Source organism: Solea solea, chromosome 20 (genome assembly GCF_958295425.1).
Source record: "Solea solea chromosome 20, fSolSol10.1, whole genome shotgun sequence".
NCBI classification, from domain to species: domain Eukaryota; kingdom Metazoa; phylum Chordata; class Actinopteri; order Pleuronectiformes; family Soleidae; genus Solea; species Solea solea.
In genome coordinates this window covers 7,551,095-7,570,285 of record NC_081153.1, presented here as the reverse complement: position 1 = coordinate 7,570,285, position 19,191 = coordinate 7,551,095, and the positions used below count along the sequence as shown (strand labels likewise).

Below are 19,191 nucleotides of genomic sequence, written 5' to 3'. Positions count from 1 at the left end.
CAAATGTTCAAAAAGGCAAACAGCCCAAACATCACTCAGCTAAGATGCATTTGCTGATTTGTATTTACATTTTCACAATCTGTGCATAGTGAAGCATGCGATTTAACGTTTTCATCTGTCCAATATCCGAACCAGTGATTTTGACCTGTATCGGACAGATTCCCATCCCTAAATAATATGGTCACTTTTTCAATCATCTTATATTAATTTCATATCTGTATACATATATATATATAGATATACATATATATATATATACATACTGTATATGTGTGTATACAGTTGCAAGAAAAAGTATGTCATAAAGTATGTAATAAAATTGGTTATAAAATGTGATGTGATCTTCATCTAAGTCACAACAACAGAAAAACACGGTCTTCTTAAACTAATATCTCACAAACAATTATACGTTTTTATGTTTTTATTAACACACAACATAAATATTCACAGTGCAGGGTGGAAAAAGTATGTGAACCCTTGATTTAATAACTGATTGACCCCGCCTTTAGCAGCAATAACCTCAACCAAACGTTTCTGTTAGTTGCAGATCAGACCTGCACAACAGTCAGGAGGAATTTTGAACCATTCCTCTTTACAAAAGTGTTTCAGTTCAGCAATATTCTTGGGATGTCTGATGTGAATCGCTCTCTTGAGGTCATACCATAGCATCTCAGTCGGGTTGAGGTCAGGACTCTGACTGAGCCACTACAGAAGCTGTATTTTCTTCTGTTAAAGCCATTCTGTTGTTGATTTACTTCTGTGCTTTGTGTCGTTGTCCTGTTGCTTCACCCATCCTCTGTCGAGACAGGTGGCCTTAAGTTCTCCCGCAAAATGTCTTGATAAACTTGGGAATTAATTTTTCCATTGATGATGACAATCTGTCCAGGCCCTGAGGCAGCAAAGCAGCCCCAAACCATGATGCCGCCTCCACCATGCTTCACAGTTGGGATGAGGTTTTGATGTTGGTGTGCTGTGTCTTTTTTTCTTCCTTCCAAAAAACACAACTTTGGTTTCATCTGTCCACAGAATATTTTGCCAGTAGTGCTGTTTTTTTTGGACAGCAGTGGCTTCCTCCGTGTTGTCCTGCCATGAACTCCATTCTTGTTCAATGTTTTACGTATCGTAGATTTGTCAACAGAGATGTTAGCATGTGCCAGAGATTTCTGTAAGTCTTTAGCTGACACTCTAGGATTCTTCTTCACCTCATTGAGCGGTCTGCGCTGTGCTCTTACAGTCATTGTTACAGGAAGGCCACTCCTAGGGAGAGTAACGACAGTGCTGAACTTTTCAATTTGTCTTACCGTGGACTGATAAACATGAAGGCTTTTAGAGATACTTTTGTAACCCTGTCCAGCTTTATGCAAGTCAACAATTCTTACTTGTAGGATTCTGAGAGCTCTTTTGTGTGAGGCGTGGTTCACATCACGCAGTCCTTCTTGAGAATAGCAACCTCAAAACTGGTGTTTGTTTTTATAGGGCAGGGCAACTTTAACCAACACCTCCAACCTCATGGCTCCAGGTCAGCTTACTCCTGACTCCGATGAGCTCTTGAACCCATAGGCTCATCATTAGCCTAAGGGTTCACATGCTTTTTCCACCATGCACTGTGAATGTTTATGTTGTGTGTTCAATAAAAACATAAAAACATATAATTGTTTGTGAGGTATTAGTTTATGAAGACTGTGTTTGTCTGTTGTTGTGACTTAGATGAAGATCAGATCACATTTTATGACCAATTTGTGCAGAAATCTAAATAATTCCAGGGTTAGGGTTAGGGTTCACATACTTTTTCTTGCAACTGTATAATATAAAATCTCAGAGAGCCAGGGTTAATGCAGATCAAGATTAAACATTTTAACAAAATACACTGCAACAAAGACGTATATCAGGTACTGTTTTGAAGTAACATTGAAATAACTGACCGAAATTTTTGTTAGTTTTTTTTAAATATTCTGAATCCAGATCCATGTCCAAAGCACCAACAAATTCTAATAATTCACCAAATCTGTAAAAAAAAAAAAAAACATAACCTATGTCCTAGGTAGAGATCATTTTTTGTATCTGTCAGTTTGGTAGCTCCCATGTCATTATTCCAGTTGTTCAAAAACAAACTAAATTATTAAAAAAAAGGGACCACTTTGTATAAAAATGTCTTCTTGTATTCATATAACCTTGTTTAATTACTACTAAAAAGGTACAAAACCTCATTGTGTGACTGAAAAATACACAAACTTCTCCGAAGTGGGAAAGCAGTTTAATCCAACATGGGAGATTGTCACTGCTGCATGCAGAGTGAACATTTAAAGGCAGAAATGTAAGTTACATCACCAACAGTAAAATCATATTCTTAAAAAAATGATCAAATTGAACAATAGGCACAAATAGTACAACAACATTAAAACACCGTGCCTTTTTTTTTTTTTTTTTTTTAATCTTACAGAATATGTTCCCAAACCTCAAAATTGGAGTAAAAAGACTTAGTTTAACATTGTATATATATGAAATATAAAACATACAGTAACTTTACTCTGTTGTTTGGGAGGTGTCTCTCCGTGTCATTTAAAAACATCGTAACGTCCATTAAATGTGGAGCCACTAGTCACTAGTTCAGAGGTTGAAAGCTAAAAATTAACAATTATATTTTACTGTGTAACAACTTTACGATTCTTCTTCTTCTGACGATTGCACCGAAACCTCAGATTCTTCCACAGTGGCATCTCCGGTGATCGATGTCTCTGAATAAGAATAATGTCATTTTAGAACGTGAGATTTTCAGTTGCAGCAGCGGTAATGAAGGTGTCACATGATCAGTACCTGCTGTAGTTGTTTTGATCAGGCTTCCTGTTGGCCTTGACTCTTCAACATCACACCTCTCCAGTATTATTCTCACTCGTTTGGTCACTTCTGGGTGTCTGGCTGTGTCGAGTACGGGTTCGTCATCCGAGCTGCCACTTTTCAATGCTGAGAACAAATATGATAAAATAAAAATAAAACACAATATCTATCACACACACCAAAATATTATCTTCTTTTTAGCATTCAGCTAACAGCTTCAGATACATTGTGATGGTTTAATGTCTTGTTGTGGGGAGATTTAGGCCATCCCTACTCCACCGACCCAGAGTCCGACCAAGCCAGAGGCCACACATGAGTAAACAACGGACTGGCTTTTTTTCAAATGGCAAGAAGTGAAAAACACTGAAGGATCCACATGATCTGTACCTTTATCTGAAACGGGCGTCTTTCTTGTCCTTCTGGAAGTGGTGTTCTTTTTTGGAGGTGAAGCCTTTGTTTGTTTGTCTGTGTGCTTCTTTTTTACAAGGTTGACCAAGGGTTCATCCTCTGAGCTCTCATCGGTCACTCCTGTAAGACAACCACAGCAACAATGACGAATTAAAGTAAATTTCAGCACAATGTCATGAAATTTCATCATGCAACAATATGAGGTCATTTTGGCAGGAAGCGACAATGTTCATGTCCACAGACTAACCCTGGATTTCCACTGGACGCGGAACGGCCGCGGAACGGCAGCGGCCCGGTAGCCGTTGCAAATCGCTTCCATTCTAATCAATGTGAGCATTCCCACCGGCCGCGCTGCGGCGTGGATCAGCAGCGGCCCAGAAGCGGCTCGCCGCGCCGCAGCGCTATCGATAGGAATCAGTTCTATTTTTTCCGTTGCCGCTGCTGAACCTCGTAAATTTCAACGAAGCAGATCGCACAAGACAGGAAGTCCGACACAGTATCAAAGTAAAACACTTCCGCCCCCCTTTCAAAATAAAACACAATACGCAGGTCACAACTTCACCTCAACGTTACGTCATAACCGGTGCTCCCAGGTCAACAGTCATTTGATCCGAGGGTCTCGGAGACAATGGACGACGAGAGACTGATAATGGAAGTGGAGAAATATAAAATCCTTTATACACACAGTCTATCGCGGGATCTCGCGTCCGTTCGAGATTATCGCGCGATCTTCCGTGAATACCGCTGGCTCCCAAGGCTCCGCGCCGCTGCCGTAACGCGCCCGGTGGGGATTGACGTTTGGGAGAGGACGAAGCAGAACCGCGCCGCGGCCGTTCCGCGGCCGTTCCGCGTCCAGTGGAAATCCAGGGTTATACAACCAGCAGCATATATACTGTATATGCAGTATACATATACCAGACCATATGTCAGGCAACTGATTTTAAGTGTAGTAAGTGAAGTGAACTTATATGCAGTTTTCCTGCCAACATGGCAGGGCGAGTAAAAGTCCGGAGCTGTGAGTGTTGAAATTAAAGCTCATGTTTACCTTGTGTCTTTTTTGAGGAACTACCTCTTAGTTCCCTTGTCTTCTTTGTGTCCTTTTTTTTGTTTTTGGCCACCAAGGGCTCATCATCGTCATCATCCTCATCCTCATCATCATCATCATCTTCATCCGAGTTGCTGTCTGAGGAAAATAAATCCAAGAGTTTCAGACTTAAACATCTTATAATTACTACAAAAGTCCATGAGGTCAGTCTAATAAAGATTCTGACGACCTGTCACTGCTTTACCTGCAAGTTTGGCTTTTGTTTTCACACCCGCAGACCTAGTGCTCTTCCTCTTGATTGTTGCCAGTGGTTCATTGTCTGAACTGTCTCCTGAAGACTCTGCGTATTTAACTGGATCAAATAAGAAACAATTGTTTTTAGACCAGGTTCAGATGAGGAAAACAAAAAGTTTCATGTTCAGAATTTCCACAGCTCACACCCACCCACTTTTCTTGCTGCGGTCCTTTTGGATTTCGTGACTGGACTTGACTTTCTCGCTTTCCTCGTCGGACGTTTGGATCTAAGTTTTCTGGCGACTTTGCTAGGAGGCTCATTGTCCCAACTGTCCTCGTCAGCTGATGCTTCTGTGTGTAACGACATAAAACTGTCTGAATAATATATTTCTATTGAGGCTTTAGGTTTAAAGGAAAGAAGGAAAGAAAACTGTTTTACCTTTTTTCTTTCTGTTAGTGGATTTTTTTGGAGACAAAGGCTTCTTTGCATTCCTGGAAGACCTTTTGGCAATCTTTATCAGAGGCTCATTATCAGAGCTGTCGCCTGTCAAATATACAACAGTGGTTACATTGAATCAAAAATACAAAAGCCACAAGACATAAAACAAATCGCTGAGGGCATTTTGGTGAAGCCACCTGTGTCGTCCTTCTGTGAAACATTTGATCTGGAGGATGTGTTTTCTTTTTTTGCAGATTTCTTAGAAGACGCAAGTTTTGTTTTCAGCTTTACCAGCGGCTCATCGTCTGAGGAGTCATCAGAGTCTACAGCAGGAGCAGAGAACAAGAAAAAATTAAAGACCATTATATAATACCTTTTTACTGTTTGCCTGACCTAGTCCTAGACCTTTAATAAATGTGTGCTCGCTTACATAATTCCAAGCAAGGCCACTGTCTCTGTATGATATCAGAACTTTAATAAACCAGCTCAATGAAATTGTGTTTTTTTTTCTTCAAAGACATAACATATCTATAAAGGCTCAGAATTCCCCCTTAAAATTTTTTTTTTATAAAAAATTACTTTTACTCATTAACTTACTTTTTAGTGTGCCCTCTTACCAAAATGCCAATTTATTGTTGGATGCTATCCATTTACTATTTTTTAGTGTGTAAATGTTATATGATCTGCAGAATTTCATTAACATACACTTGTATCAAGAAAGGTCATAAGTATAAGAAGACAAAACAATAATTTCCCCCTTTGGGAGCCTTAGAATGCCCCCAATCACCTCAGATTTTCAAAAGTTCCACTACACTCTACATATATTTGTTTCTCAAGTCAAGCAAGACTTCCATAAGAGTAGATCATAAACATTTCTGCCGTTTCCTCACTTATTTTTCACTAATTTTGATGGTGCTGGTTAATGTGTGAATTTTTTTTTTACCTTTTTTCTTTTTATCCACAGATTTCTTTGAAGGTGCAGAGAAACGCTTTTTTGCAACCTTGGAAGAAGCTTTTGTGTTTTTCTCCAGAGGCTCGTTCTCGGAGCTGTCGTCATTGTTTGAAGCTGAAAAAGGCACAAAGCAAATAAATTTAGCTATTCACTCGAGACAAAGATTAGTAGACGCAGGTAAATGTGCTGTAGTTGATGTAAGGACGTCACCTGCTTTCCTTTTTGTGCCATTCGATGATGATGTGTTTTCTTTCTTCACTGGTTTAGTCGCAGCTGCCAAGTTTGTTTTCAGGTTGCTCAGTGGCTCATCGTCAGAGGAGTGTTTGGAGGCTTCTAAAGGAGAAAAGAAAATCTATCCAAATTTAACACAATGTAAAGAGGGCAAGACGTTTCACACATGTTTAACTAATTTCTCGCATTATTGTTTCTCCTCACCATTTGTCCTTTTCAGGAATTTCGAAAGCGGTACAAGTTCATCAGAGCTGGCACTGTTCTTCCCTGATCAGTTAGCGATATAATGAGATCATATCAGTAAGTATAATATATATCAGTAATATACAAAATTTGCTCTGGTAAACTAACCATAAAAATTGAAAAATACCCCATAAAAAATACAAGAAAGTTTTTTTTCTACTCTTCATGTCCTGAATTAATTGTACAGAACTTAGAGTGAAGAACTGTAGACAGCCTTCTACTAACAATATTATTGTTGTAATAATAATAATCATCATCATCATCATCATCATCAATGAATCTGTCTGTATTATTTTCTTGATAAATTGATTGGTTGTTTGGTCCAGAGAATATCAGACAATGTTGAAACCGTCAAACTCTAGGGTTTGTCCACAAACCAAAATTATTCTGTTTTTATGATTCACTTGTTACATGGAGTAGGAGTCTAATGAGTCCCCTGATTTACCAGACCTTTTTTTGCCATTCTTAAATGATCACCATCATCTGATTATTATTATTATAATATAATCACACATACATATTGTATATATATATATATATACACACACACATACATACATACACACACACACACACACATATATATATTAATCTGTCGATTATTTTCTTGATGAATCGTCAGAAAAATGTCAGAACATGTCTTGTCCTTTTATTATATCTCCATTATAAAAACATGTTCCCTGTTTTTTCAACTTCCTACATGGTAATATTTTCCTCGTTTCTTGCTCCCTATAACAAAGAAAACATTAAAACTGACGAACGATTTATCTTTTATCAAAACAGATGACGATTCATTTGCAGATCGTCGATAACTGGTAATTCTGTATTGCAAAACTGAAACTGAAACAATGGATTTAAATTACTACCACGTCTCCCAGCTCTACACTGTCTGTAGACTGGCTGACAATTTAGCTTTAGCTGCACTGTTAATTAACGCGGCTACGCGCGGCTAAACATTTTTTTTTTTTGTTAAATAACACCATAAACAATAATAATTATCATAATAATCTGGATTACCTGGAGAGTCCGGTGCCGCGTCAGAGGGCAGGTCGCCTGAGCTGACGTCCATCTTGTTTTCTTTATAAGATTTTCATCCAAAACGCGCCAACTTCGTCTCCTTCTTCTTCTACTGTAGTTGCTGTTAGCTTCGCGTTTAAATTAAACGTTAGCCTCGTTTGCGCTTGACGGCGGTGTTTTTTTTTAGACCAGGTGAGCTGGTCTGTCAACCCTCCTTCTCGTTACCTACACGGGGCGTCATTAAAGTAAAATAAAACCAGTTTCTCTAGTCTAAAGTGTGCTGTGGTCCAAGTAAACACCGTCTGGTAGGGTTTTTCTTCCGTCTCGTTCCCTTGTTGGAGGAAGGCGCCAGGGCGCGTGTTGATGACGTCTCACAACGCGATTGGCTTACTGACCTAAGAATTTTTTTTTTATAAACTTTATTTAAAAGGATTTTTTAAAACAGATATTACAAATTAGACTATTAAAGTCTCGCGGAGGATTTTTTTAAATACATTTTAAGGTTATTTTGAATAATAGCGATCAGATACAGAGAACAATACATTTTTCCTGTGGCCATTGCAAATGTCACATTTTATAAGAAATTCTTTTTATTGAACATATACAAAAATAAAAGATTTCAAAGGTGCCATTGAAACATTTCAAGTTGTTGTTTTCTTTGATTTAGCATACAAAAAATACAAAACTACAAAATTTCTCACAGGCCATTAATACGGAAGAGGATTAGGGCCACATGAAAAAAAATTGGAAGTAAAATCGATTCTGAGATTAAAGTCAGAATTTGGACTTTTGTGATTGTGCAGCACATAACAATAATTATCCCTCCAAAATTAAATGAAGAATGTATAAAAAAATATTAAAAAGTGCTCAACCATAAGCATATGAGAAAATAAAAGTATATATATATATATATATATATATATATATATATATACATATACATAGCAATATTGTGATACTTAATGTATCGGTCAGTCAGCTACAGGCCTAACATTTCAGTATTTGCTAATCACAATTGTAATCTGTTATTTTTTTTGTTTATGGTGACGGATTATTACGCACTTTGTTGTAATGATAAACCTTTCAAATATGATGTGGAGCGGATATATATGTATATAAATAAACATACTCTATATATATATATATATATATATACAGTACATGTGTGGGAATTATTGATCCTAGTCGCAAGTGTTGATCAGAGTCTTGGTTTAAGGTTTGGGTGTGGACCTCTGAGGATTTTCAGATTTCAGTTCAGGTAATAGCTCGGGTATAACAATATTCATGTTATACATAATAAACATGTTCTTCCACAAGTAAAGGCGATCAACTGATGGTGGCAGTTCAGAGCTCAGTTTATTACACACAGACAAGTTTAACGAGATAAATACTCAGGCAGTGAAATGTCAGACAAACAGAACTGACAGATATGAGTGTGCATGTAAAGCGTCAGTCAAAAGAGAAAGTGAGAACATTGCTGTGATTACCTTGAAACCCTCAGAAGCCAAGGTTTAGTTTCAGTTACTTATGATACAGGAGCAACATGGAAGATTACATTTTCCTCCTTTGGTTGCTAGTGTTGCCTTTTATTGACAATAATCAATAACTCCAATTATCTTCTTGCAGTGAGGTGATGTAAACCTGATCAAAACCCTGAGAAAGTACAGTATGAGGGAACGCCTGGTGTCGTCTGATCTTCTCAACCACAAGAGGATTTTATCTTTACATGTAAATTATTCATTCATTTTTTTCCTACTTTTTTCTTTCTTTTTTTTCAATCAAACAGTTGATCTAAATAAAAGGTGCTATCACAGAAGGGCTAATAAAGATCTAATCTTTTATCCATGTCTGTTTGTACCAAAACATTAATCACATGCAATACAATGCTAATGCATGACAGTTGTATAAAACATTGGTCGATAAGACAAGAGACTGAGACAACTAACCAATGTTTCATGCAGCCTAATCCATTGAAATGAAAAAATATGACCATTTCCTCCAAGTACAACAAACATTAAACTCATAACTAATGCACGATAACTTAATTCTGCTTTCCAACACAACCCATGAGACGAGGATTAATTTTTCTCTTCTTAACAAAAAAACATTTCAGGGACTGGATTTTTGTTTTTCTCTCTCAAATAAATAAACGCACTTTTGTTAAATATGTGATGCCAGCTATGTGATGATTTTGCCTTTAGGAAAGTGACTCTGGGCATCGTGGCGATCAGACGTACAGTATCACAGTGTGGTGGAACTTTAAGTGGAACAACGATGGTAACACAGTCAAGAGTTACAGTATATGAAAGGTCTGTCTCTCCGTGTGACCCCTGGGTGTCGTCCATGCTGGTGTTTTTGAGTGTTCTGTGGTTAGTGACAGTTTACATAGCAGCCATCTTGCTGGCCTCTCGGACCCCGCTGAGGTATGCGCCTGTCACAGTCTGGGGGAAGTGCCTGTTGGTGGCCTGGTTAAAAATAAAAGAAGAATGGGATATTATTATTTTACCCAGTAAACAATTATTTCCCAAAACTTTCTATTGGTGCTTTTCCATTATACAGTTCTAGAACTACTCAGCTCGGCTCGACGCGACTTCTTTTTCCATTAGGGAGTACCTGATGCTTTTTAGTACCTGCTCTGGCGAGGTTCCAAGCGAGCTGAGCTGATACTAAAATGTGACGTGGACAGACTGTCGGCCACAGAGTGTCTTCACAGAAAGAGTCACGAGCGTGACGTCCAACACAAGAATCAAAGCGAACAATGCCAAACTGTATATCAGTTAAAAAGTTAAAGCAAAGGAAATGTCTCAATATGCAACAGAGGTTGGTGTATTTATCGACAGCACTGCCAAAAGTTGGCGATCGTGAGTCGAATCACAACCCATGTGAGACGGAGTCTGTGTTCCGGTCATGCAGGAAGTACTGATCGATTCTGTGAACTAATCTTTTTAATTAACCGATTCTAATGATTCAGTAAGACTGCTTTACAAGTTACTAGTTTATGTGTTTGTCGCATGTGAAATGACAGCAGTTTTGCGCAGTAATTTCGTGGAGTTGTGCTAGAACTGTATAACAGAAAAGCACCATAAACTATACACTGAGAAATTTCATGTTATGTTAAAAAAAAAGAAATCAAAAAAAGGTGATGTTACCTCTCCTGCAAAGAAAACTTTGCCTTGTATGTCTTCGGCGAGAATATCATAAGCCTCACCGCTGCCCCCTGTCTTTACAAAGCTGTAGGACATCTGAGACCACATGTCTTTGCTCCAATGTGTGACAAAGAAATGCACTGGCTCCGGGACCTCCTGAACATCAGAGTAATGAACATGGTGTTTCTGGCAAATGCTTGATTAATTAAGCAGTTGATTAATAATCAAGTAATTGTTTCAGTCCTAATCTACAGTTTATGGTCTTCACTACACATAACAGCAGCTTAAATCAATATAGATTATCTCAATATAGAAGAATATCTAACCCCATTATTTATCAATATTTATAGATTGAGGTATTAATTTTCTCTGTTTAGTAAAAAGTGCATTAAAATCCTGTTGTTGTTTTTCAGCATGTAAATGTGTTACTGTTAATACTAGAATGTGACAGCATTACCTGTTCTTTGAAGAGTTCTCGAAGAACCTTCATGCACTCGTCCACCACCTCCTTGTCCTCCATGTCCCGGACAGCACGCACAGCATCACCAGTGATGACGGACATGAGGACGGCTTGCTTTCCCTGCAAATATATACACACAAAACATACATCACACTGTACATGTAAAAGTAATATATGAATAAAGTGTAAAATCAGAAAATGATTAAAGCTGTAGTATGTAACTTTTTAATATAATGTTGAATGTATAATGTGAGCTTTAAGTTTGTATGTTTATATCATAGTTGCAGTTCAAAAGTCTTTAACATTACAGTGTAACAATGTATTTATCATCAGTGTAGGCCTGTTTGTGGAAGGAGAAGAAAAAAGAAAAATCAAACCTGTGGATTCATGTCATAGAAGACACTGAACATGCCTCTCTTGTCAGGACTTGGCGGGATGTGACCAAAGTAATCTGCCCCTTGGATTTTTTTGTCCCAGAATTTGTACGGGAACTGAAGAGCGATCTGCACATCCAAGATACCAGATCAGGCTTTTTTTTATAATCTCAAGTATCTGACAGAGAAGTGAAGGCTGCACTTATAGATGCTCAGTCATTACCTTTTCTATGATACCAGTTCCCAGACTGTGGATCGCTTTCAGTTTCCTCTCAGAAAGTGGAGGGTTGAACTGAATCATGTTCTTCTGCAGTAATGTCAGCGGGATGGTAACGAGAACCTAAAAGAGGTTCAGGAAAAAAAGACACAGCCAGTTGCTGACCAGTGGACTACAGTCTCACACTCCCTCACATCTTAAGACAAGTCAAGAGTAATGCTGTGATGTGATGTCAGATTAAAAAACACTTCAAACATCTGCTTTCATTGTCCAGTAAAGGTCACATATTGTTGCTTTACCAGAGATTAATAAGAATAAAGTAATATCACCTTCTGTGCTGTCCACTGGGTTCCGTTGGAGGAGGTAACTCTGACAACGTCTCCTGAGTAGTCAATGGCCTGAATCTTAATTTGAAAGAAAGTCCATGATAGTGAGATTTGCCTACAACTTCACTCAGTGAAAGTAGCAGCAAAATGCAACTTGTATACAGGAGATAAAAAAAGGAACTGGAAACAAACCGGACACTTTGTGCGGATGTCGAGGCCCTCGGCCAGTTTGTGGAGTAAAACAGAGTAGCCCTTAGTGAGTAACGTGTGGTCTCCTGAGAACTGGGCAAAAAACTCATTGTGGTCCCAGGATCTTGCTGATACCTACAAACATATATATTTCAAAACATTTCCTTTCGCTTAACAGTATGAGTGTAACACTTGTTTGTATACAGTGTATTTTAGCCCACACATAAAATTATCAAAAAAAAGGAAGAAAATTGCAAAAATGATGTGCACAAAAATGTTTCATGTTTCAAACACAGTTTGTTCGAGTACAAAGACAAATCATGTTTAAACCTACAAATCTGGTGTCACCAGACTGTTAGTAATAAATAAATGACTGATGATTGTATCTTGTAGCCTCTGTTGAGTTTTGAGTTTTCCACACCTGTTCTAACGTGCTCCCGCAGGCAAATTCCAAGTTGCTGAGATGAAACTGAAGCACTTTTTCCTCCAACTCACTGAACTGGATCCCAGACTCCTGCAGAAAGTTCTTCTTCACTTCCTGGACTTTTTCTGTAGAAAAATACAAACATATGACTGAGGTCCAAAGGTCGTGGAAGAAACAGGAATAAATCTTCTCTGACTTGTGTAGGTGTAAAACTTGAAAGTATGTTTGAATAAGTATATAACCACATTAAAATAAAGATCTTTTGGCTTATTTAAAATAAGAATTAGACTTTCTTTATGGTGGCTGAACAGAAAAAACAGCCAGAATGTCACATCTTAAAGCAGAAACTACTTTGCAAACAAAGTACAGCAACAATGTCTGTGGTATGTAAAGGCCACAGTAGTTCACAGCGGAGTAGTCCTCCATTTGTTGCCAGCTGCAGTCTCACCATTAAATGTTACTCATTCTAACACACAGTCCATGATGGAATTTTGTTTTAGAATATAACAGTTGCAGTGCATTGGATGATCATGGTTGAGCACCTCCCAGTGGTAAGTCCTGGTTCTGTGACTTGTCCTTCCTCCACTCTGAGACCACGTCCAGGATGGCGTTGAAATGGAAGTCCATGCGCTTGTCAATGGCAGTGTCTGTGACTTGTCCTCCCTCCTGAAAGAGGTCACACCGCTCTCCCAGCTTGTGCATCTTGATGCTCATCTGCAACAGACGAGTGAAGACGGAAGACGCATTAGAGATTACAGAAAAGAAAAAAAACAGAGGTTAGGTTCTTTGTCGCATGTTTTAAAACAAACCAGGATTGACCGAAAGTACTTTAAATGGTAAAAGGGTACAGTAAGAACACAGTTAATCATTAAATTAAAAATTAAAATAGTATATAATGTATTAAAACAGTAAAATAGGTCCACCAAGGATTATTGCCTCATAGCAAGAAGGTTCAGATCTCGGCTTCCTCCCACAGTCCAAAAACATGAACACACTTTGGGAATTTTGTTAATTGTTAAATAATCCAGTTAATTGGAAACTGTTAATTGTGCGCAAGTGTGAATGTAAATAGTTTTCTCTGTATGCTGGCCCTATGTTAGCTGCAATTGTCTCCACCTCCCTCTGTGTACCTCAGATTAACTATTAAGCGGTACAAGATGGATGGATGGGAAAACAGTAAAGAAGTAAAGTGGTAAAATTAAGTAAGATCTGTCCAGAGAGAAGAGATGGGTCTTTAAAGGCAATTTAAAATGTCCACTAGTGGAGGCAGGTTTAATATAAAAGAGTAAGCCGTTCCATAACTTGAGGGCAGCTACTGAGAAAGCTCCATCACCCCCAGGTTTGATCAGTGGATGATTTGACCTCAGTGCTCTAGACGAGGTGTGAATATAGAGGAGCTCAGACAAATAAGATGGTGCCAGGCCTTTAAAAGCTTTAAAACCATCAACAAAATAATAAACCAGGGTTCCAGGTTTATTTCCCTGGAATGACATAATTTGCTCTCTCTTGTTTAATGTTACTCATTGTTCTGCATGGAATCTCACGTCAGCAGCGGAGGAGAGAGACAGTGGACTTTTAATAACCCATGGCTATTGAGGACAATTTTCAAAAACTTTCAAGGGCCTTGAAAACTAGGATTTGATGGACCAGTAAAAGATGGAAGTACGGTAAAATCCTGACCTGTTCACACATCAGGCCGATGGGGTTGTTGACACAGCCGTTGACAATTTGAGCTCCTCGACCTACAGTGACACCCAGAGACGCATCGTCCCACACTCGACCTCCGATTCTCTCCCTTGCTTCAAGCACCACCACCTGTGAACCAATGGAAAAGAAGGCTGTAGCTCTGCCACCATAAAGCAGCACAAATTTAAGTATAATTTCGGGGGAAGAAGGTGCCAGATTTAGGTGAAGTATTTTTTAACCTGAGTGCCAAAGTTCTGCAGCTGTCGAGCAGCAGCCAGACCTGAGGCTCCTGCTCCGATGACGATGACGTTTTTCTATTAAAAAAAAAAAAAAAAAAAAACAAGAATATGCTAGAAAATTGTGAGCTTTAATTATTTAAACTGATCAGAAACATCTACATGTGCACTGAGGAAACTCACAGAGCGAAGTCTCTCAGGTAGGAGAGGCTGCTTGACTGCCAGCACACCCGTGTTGATCAAACCCTTCCTGGTCATGAAGTTGAGCACACGCTCCATCTCCTGCACGCAGCGCACACGCACCAAACCGCGCACAATGATGTGCTCCGCACATTTCTGAGGAGTCAGCATCTCCTTTAGGGAAAAAAATAAATAGATTAATACTTCAATATATGTGTCATTTCATTGAGTTATGATGATATTCTAAAAGGTGTGTTTTCATCCAGATTTAACATGGAAAAGGGGTTTAAATGTGATTGGATTAGACTAGAATTTATTGATCACTTGGGAAATTCAATAGAAAAAGGATGAGAATAAGCAAGGAAAAAAAAAAGTACAACATAATAATATAGAATTAAGAATTTAAACATAGAAAATACAATATAGCGATAGAAGTATCAATAAAAAGGAATTAAAATAAGAATATATTGATATTTGATGCTGATTTGTTTTTGGCCCCCATATTTAGCAGATTTTTTTCCCTCCAATAACAAATAATATTACTGTGCTTACTGTGGTTATTGAACAACACCAATGGTCTGTCTTTCCAATCTTCATTTTAAGTCTGTACTGCAGTGCAATTATATGCAGTATTTTCAATAAAAAATAATGTATAAAATAAATAAAAAATACTAGTGATTTAGCAACATTTATTATGTTTCTGAAAACAAAAATACATAATTTGTAATAATTTGTAGATGAATAAACAATAATTGGCCATGCCAATTATAGTATAATAATAGTGGCCCAATTAATCAGCCTACCTGTAATTTACATATACACAATATACAGTGTACCTTGCAGTTCTTGTGCCAGGAAGCTAGAATAAGGTTCCTCAAAGCCAAATACATGGTGGGATCACGGGAAAACTCTGGAAACTCATACAGCTCATCCAGCTCCATCATGTCCGGACGCACACACAGAGCCTTGCCGCACTCGTTAGGCTGGTAGAAGGGCTGGAAGTACGGACACAGACCTGGAACTGAGGGATGGAGTTATGGTTAGTAAACCACATTCATCTGAACAGGAGGACGAGACAGGAAAAAAAACACAAACAGTATCTGTAAGTGACAGCACAGTAAAGAGAGGCTGAAGAACTGTGCTGTCTCTCCTGTACTCACAGACTTACTTTGTGGTGGTACGGCTCGACAGTGATCTGCCCTCAGGTCAGACTGGGCCATGTTGCTGAGTGAACCTGACGGACTCATGCCCACACAGTCGGGATAATAGGCTGCGAGGAAAGGGCCGGCCGGACTTTCTTTAAACAGAGGCGGCAAAATCAGCATCGAATGCCACCAGCTGTCAGACACCTCAGCCACTCTCTGTGAGAATGAAAAAGAAATTTTAGTGATCATTTGTGTTTAACTTTAGACTGTTCCAGAGCTACTCCACATGTCCATGTGTTGCTCTCCATGTTCTCCAGCTTCCTCCCACAGTCCAAAGACATGCAGATTGGTTTAATTTGAGAATCTGAGATCTTTGTCTGGAATTTGTCTGGAGGGGCTCCATATGAGAACACAAAATGTCCACAGAAGTTTGCTCTGGACATTTTGTGCTTCTACCTGCTCCCTAATTAAATCGCTGCAGTTAAAGTCAAAGTAAGCTCATATGAGAACACAGCAGGACAAAATCCAGATGACCCACAGTGAGTAACTGGAAGAATGTGCTGATCCCACCCCCTCTAATGGATTAGAGCGAAGCTCAGGATCCATTTTTATGTCCGGACCTGAGAACCTGAGACAATATTGACCAAACGCAACCCAAACCCAATAAACTTTGGTTAGTATGGTTAACCCTTGTTGTGCTGTGATAACTACAGGGACAGATTATAGCAAACATCACCATCTTACCAGGTCTTCTGGTTGGGAGCAGTGGTCCGGTCCCTCACTCTGTAGACAAACACACAATAACATTACAACCAAAAAATAAATCACTCAGTAAAAGTCCTGTTTTGCAGCTTCCTGTTGTTGTCGTTGTTTTTACCTTGATGTTGTTGAACTTCATTCCACAGCGATACGTTGCTGCGAGGGAAGCAGTGAGCTGGATCTCCTTGGTCAGTTGACGCCACTTCCTACACTCCGGTTTGGTGCATTGAACCTGTAAAGATGAACATGTGTGTTTATGACATAGTAAAGCAAAAAACAACCACAATCAGTTGTTAAACAGTAAGTGGGAAAACTGCTCACACGGACCCAGAATGGCAGCTGCTGATCGGCCATGAATGCTTTGAGACTGGGCTCACTTTTCCCGTTACTAGTCCACACTTTCTTCCATGATGCAAAAGTCTCATAACCGTCTTTATGACTGAAATGGAGGGGGACAAAGCAATGAGTATATACAGAGTATTGTAATTTATTAGGCAGTGACAGCACATAATCGATACAACAGCTCCTCTTGCAGTCAGTCAGCTGTGTGTGAAGTGTTTTGAGAGGATGATTTAACATCTTCACACATCACCTTTTTATCAAATTCAAAGTAACATTTACAGTACATTACAACATGCAACCAGCTATTAGAGTTAGCATGTTTAGTAGTAGTGACATACTAGGATAGGCTAGCTACATTTGCAGCTAGCATGGCTAATAAATAACCTTACAGAGAACTAAACTTAGCAGTGGATATATCACACACTACTACTGCTGCTACGGTAATGGCAAATATAACTTTTATTTTTTGATGAAAACATAGCCAGAATTGTATTCAGGTTGTCTTCAGTGTCAACATTACCTTCTGTAATAATGGTCGAAGCATTCGTTGCAAAAATGTTCGCCACATGACAGATGATACCATCTAGACGTGTATCCATTTTTAGCACACCTGAGAGGAATCAGGAGAACAACCATCTGTCAATCAATCCATCAGTATATATACAGTGATGTACTGTATAGTTCAACAGCTGGGTCCTTAATTCTGTTTTACCAAAGAGACCCCGCTACCTTTCTGATGCGCTTGCAAAACAAACGGGATACGTGGCTGAGCACCCGGCCTTCTCACACTTCCTGTACTTCTTCTCAGACTGATCGTCTTCCTCCTCCGTATCTGTGGCTTTTCTTTTGCTCTGGAAGAAAGAGATGACGATTCAATCTTAGAATTGGATGTATTTGGATACATTTTTCTCAGTCTCGGTAGTAAAAGCCTCAAATCTTGACCCAACAGACCACAACTGATCTATTTATATAAATCAATATTGCAATATCGGATGTAGAGTAACCAATAACACAAGTAATTAGAGTCTCTGATATTCCTTTAGCTTCTTAAATGTGAATATAAAGGATGGACCAAAGAACTCATTAATTAACCTTGAAAATAATCACCAGATTAATCGATTATAAACCCTAGCTGCTGCCCCTCTTCATTCCCTTTCACATAAAGTAAAGCCGTGAGTTAGTCTGAGGGACAAAAAGTATTCTTACGGAAAACAAAATATGCTGAAAAACAATATCCAGTGATCAGCAGATGAAAGTGCACAGTGCATGTTTACCTGTCCAGGTGGAGGATTGTTGGTGCGCTTCACCCGGACGTTGATCTGCCGCCCAGAGGAACGCAGAGTCTGGCTGTCGCCCGGTGACTCACCAGAGCTTCTCTTCCTGGCTCGCCGAGCACCGGAGGCGTTCCCCGAATAGTCTAAACATCATTAACAAAAACACAACCATAACAAAAGGAGACTTTCTTTATAGTTTATAGTTTTATAGTTTCTTTATATATAGTTATGGCAAGGCGTTCCCTCAGGAGAGGGCGTACAGTGATAATGGAGCGACTGTGGGTTCACTACTGTCTAATGTATTACCAATTAAGGCCACATATGAAATAACATTTTAAAAATAAAAAAGACATTTTTCTCAGAATTCTGGCTTTAATCTTAAACAACAAAACACATTTAAGTGAAAAACAAGAAACATGAGTTTTGGGGGAAAAAAACGCAGTCTCCCCCTTGCGGTCCTAAAAAAACAAAAGGCTGTATGTATGTTTAAGAAATGGACACTAATTTCAAATCGCTTGCGTGAGATGTGAATACTTCAATGATTACTTCCTCAACTCATGTAAAATAATACATAACGACATAAATATATTTTGAGTGCTTTTATCGCGAAGCGCGATATTATCGTGTGTGGATACTGTCAGTGTGGACAACCTGCTATGGACATGTCCTATGGTTTCACGCCACTAACTACAACTAAGGAAGGAACAGTGAGGTGAATGAGTGCGTGGACGCAAAATACACGCAGGAACAAGCGCGTGAATTCTTCTCGAGCCCTTTAAACCAAACAATCAGGTTCAATCTGTCACGTTTAGCATGTAGCACAGAGCAGCAGCAGCGCGTTCTAATAAACACTGACCTGCGTCCGACAGCATGGCTGTCCACGTTGCGTGTGGATTTAAAACCCCGGGGATATTTCCACGTTCATGTGAATTTTATAAAAACCACTTCAATCCCTATAATTGTTGTTGTAGAAGAAGAAGAAGAAGAGGAGGAGGCGGAGGAGGAGGAGGGGGTGGTCAATCGCTGTTG

General features: G+C 39.0%; 2 protein-coding genes across 3 annotated transcripts; both read right to left on the bottom strand.

The window, feature by feature from the left end:
- Positions 1–2,232: 2,232 nt before the first annotated feature.
- LOC131446939 (uncharacterized) lies at positions 2,233–7,752 on the bottom strand. 2 transcript variants are annotated; one of them, XM_058618338.1, is made up of 12 exons: positions 7,405–7,752; positions 6,349–6,411; positions 6,124–6,246; positions 5,905–6,027; positions 5,159–5,284; positions 4,962–5,066; positions 4,733–4,873; positions 4,533–4,640; positions 4,289–4,426; positions 3,223–3,363; positions 2,815–2,961; positions 2,233–2,735 (listed from the first exon to the last, which is right to left on the bottom strand). In XM_058618338.1, the coding sequence occupies exons 1-12, from the start codon at positions 7,454–7,456 to the stop codon at positions 2,659–2,661; spliced, it is 1,344 nt and encodes a 447-aa protein (XP_058474321.1). In that variant the 5' UTR covers positions 7,457–7,752; the 3' UTR covers positions 2,233–2,658. The 2 variants fall into 2 exon arrangements, with proteins under 2 accessions (XP_058474321.1, XP_058474322.1); XM_058618339.1 differs by lacking the exon at positions 6,349–6,411 and having other exon boundaries at positions 7,405–7,751.
- A 989-nt stretch (positions 7,753–8,741) lies between these two features.
- On the bottom strand, positions 8,742–19,172 carry LOC131447589 (lysine-specific histone demethylase 2). Its single transcript, XM_058619468.1, has 21 exons — positions 19,019–19,172; positions 18,163–18,305; positions 17,618–17,739; positions 17,409–17,498; positions 16,874–16,985; positions 16,665–16,778; positions 16,532–16,570; positions 15,811–16,003; positions 15,479–15,663; positions 14,646–14,816; positions 14,466–14,540; positions 14,221–14,355; positions 13,083–13,254; positions 12,538–12,665; positions 12,120–12,251; positions 11,931–12,005; positions 11,608–11,724; positions 11,388–11,513; positions 11,008–11,130; positions 10,554–10,706; positions 8,742–9,869 (listed from the first exon to the last, which is right to left on the bottom strand). Exons 1-21 carry the CDS (start codon positions 19,032–19,034, stop codon positions 9,786–9,788), a joined length of 2,505 nt encoding a protein of 834 aa, XP_058475451.1. The 5' UTR covers positions 19,035–19,172; the 3' UTR covers positions 8,742–9,785.
- Positions 19,173–19,191: the final 19 nt, after the last annotated feature.

Coding starts and splice junctions, on each gene's coding strand:
- LOC131447589 (XM_058619468.1), bottom strand. Junction 17,740..18,162: donor ACAATCCTCCACCTGGACAG/GTAAACATGCAC, acceptor TCTTTCTTCCAG/AGCAAAAGAAAAGCCACAGA. Junction 14,356..14,465: donor TGCAGAACTTTGGCACTCAG/GTTAAAAAATAC, acceptor ATTGGTTCACAG/GTGGTGGTGCTTGAAGCAAG.
- LOC131446939 (XM_058618338.1), bottom strand. CDS start 7,456: ATGGACGTCAGCTCAGGCGACCTGCCCTCTGACGCGGCACCGGACTCT. Junction 6,412..7,404: donor CGCGGCACCGGACTCTCCAG/GTAATCCAGATT, acceptor CTAACTGATCAG/GGAAGAACAGTGCCAGCTCT. Junction 5,285..5,904: donor TGTGGATAAAAAGAAAAAAG/GTAAAAAAAAAA, acceptor CTCCTGCTGTAG/ACTCTGATGACTCCTCAGAC.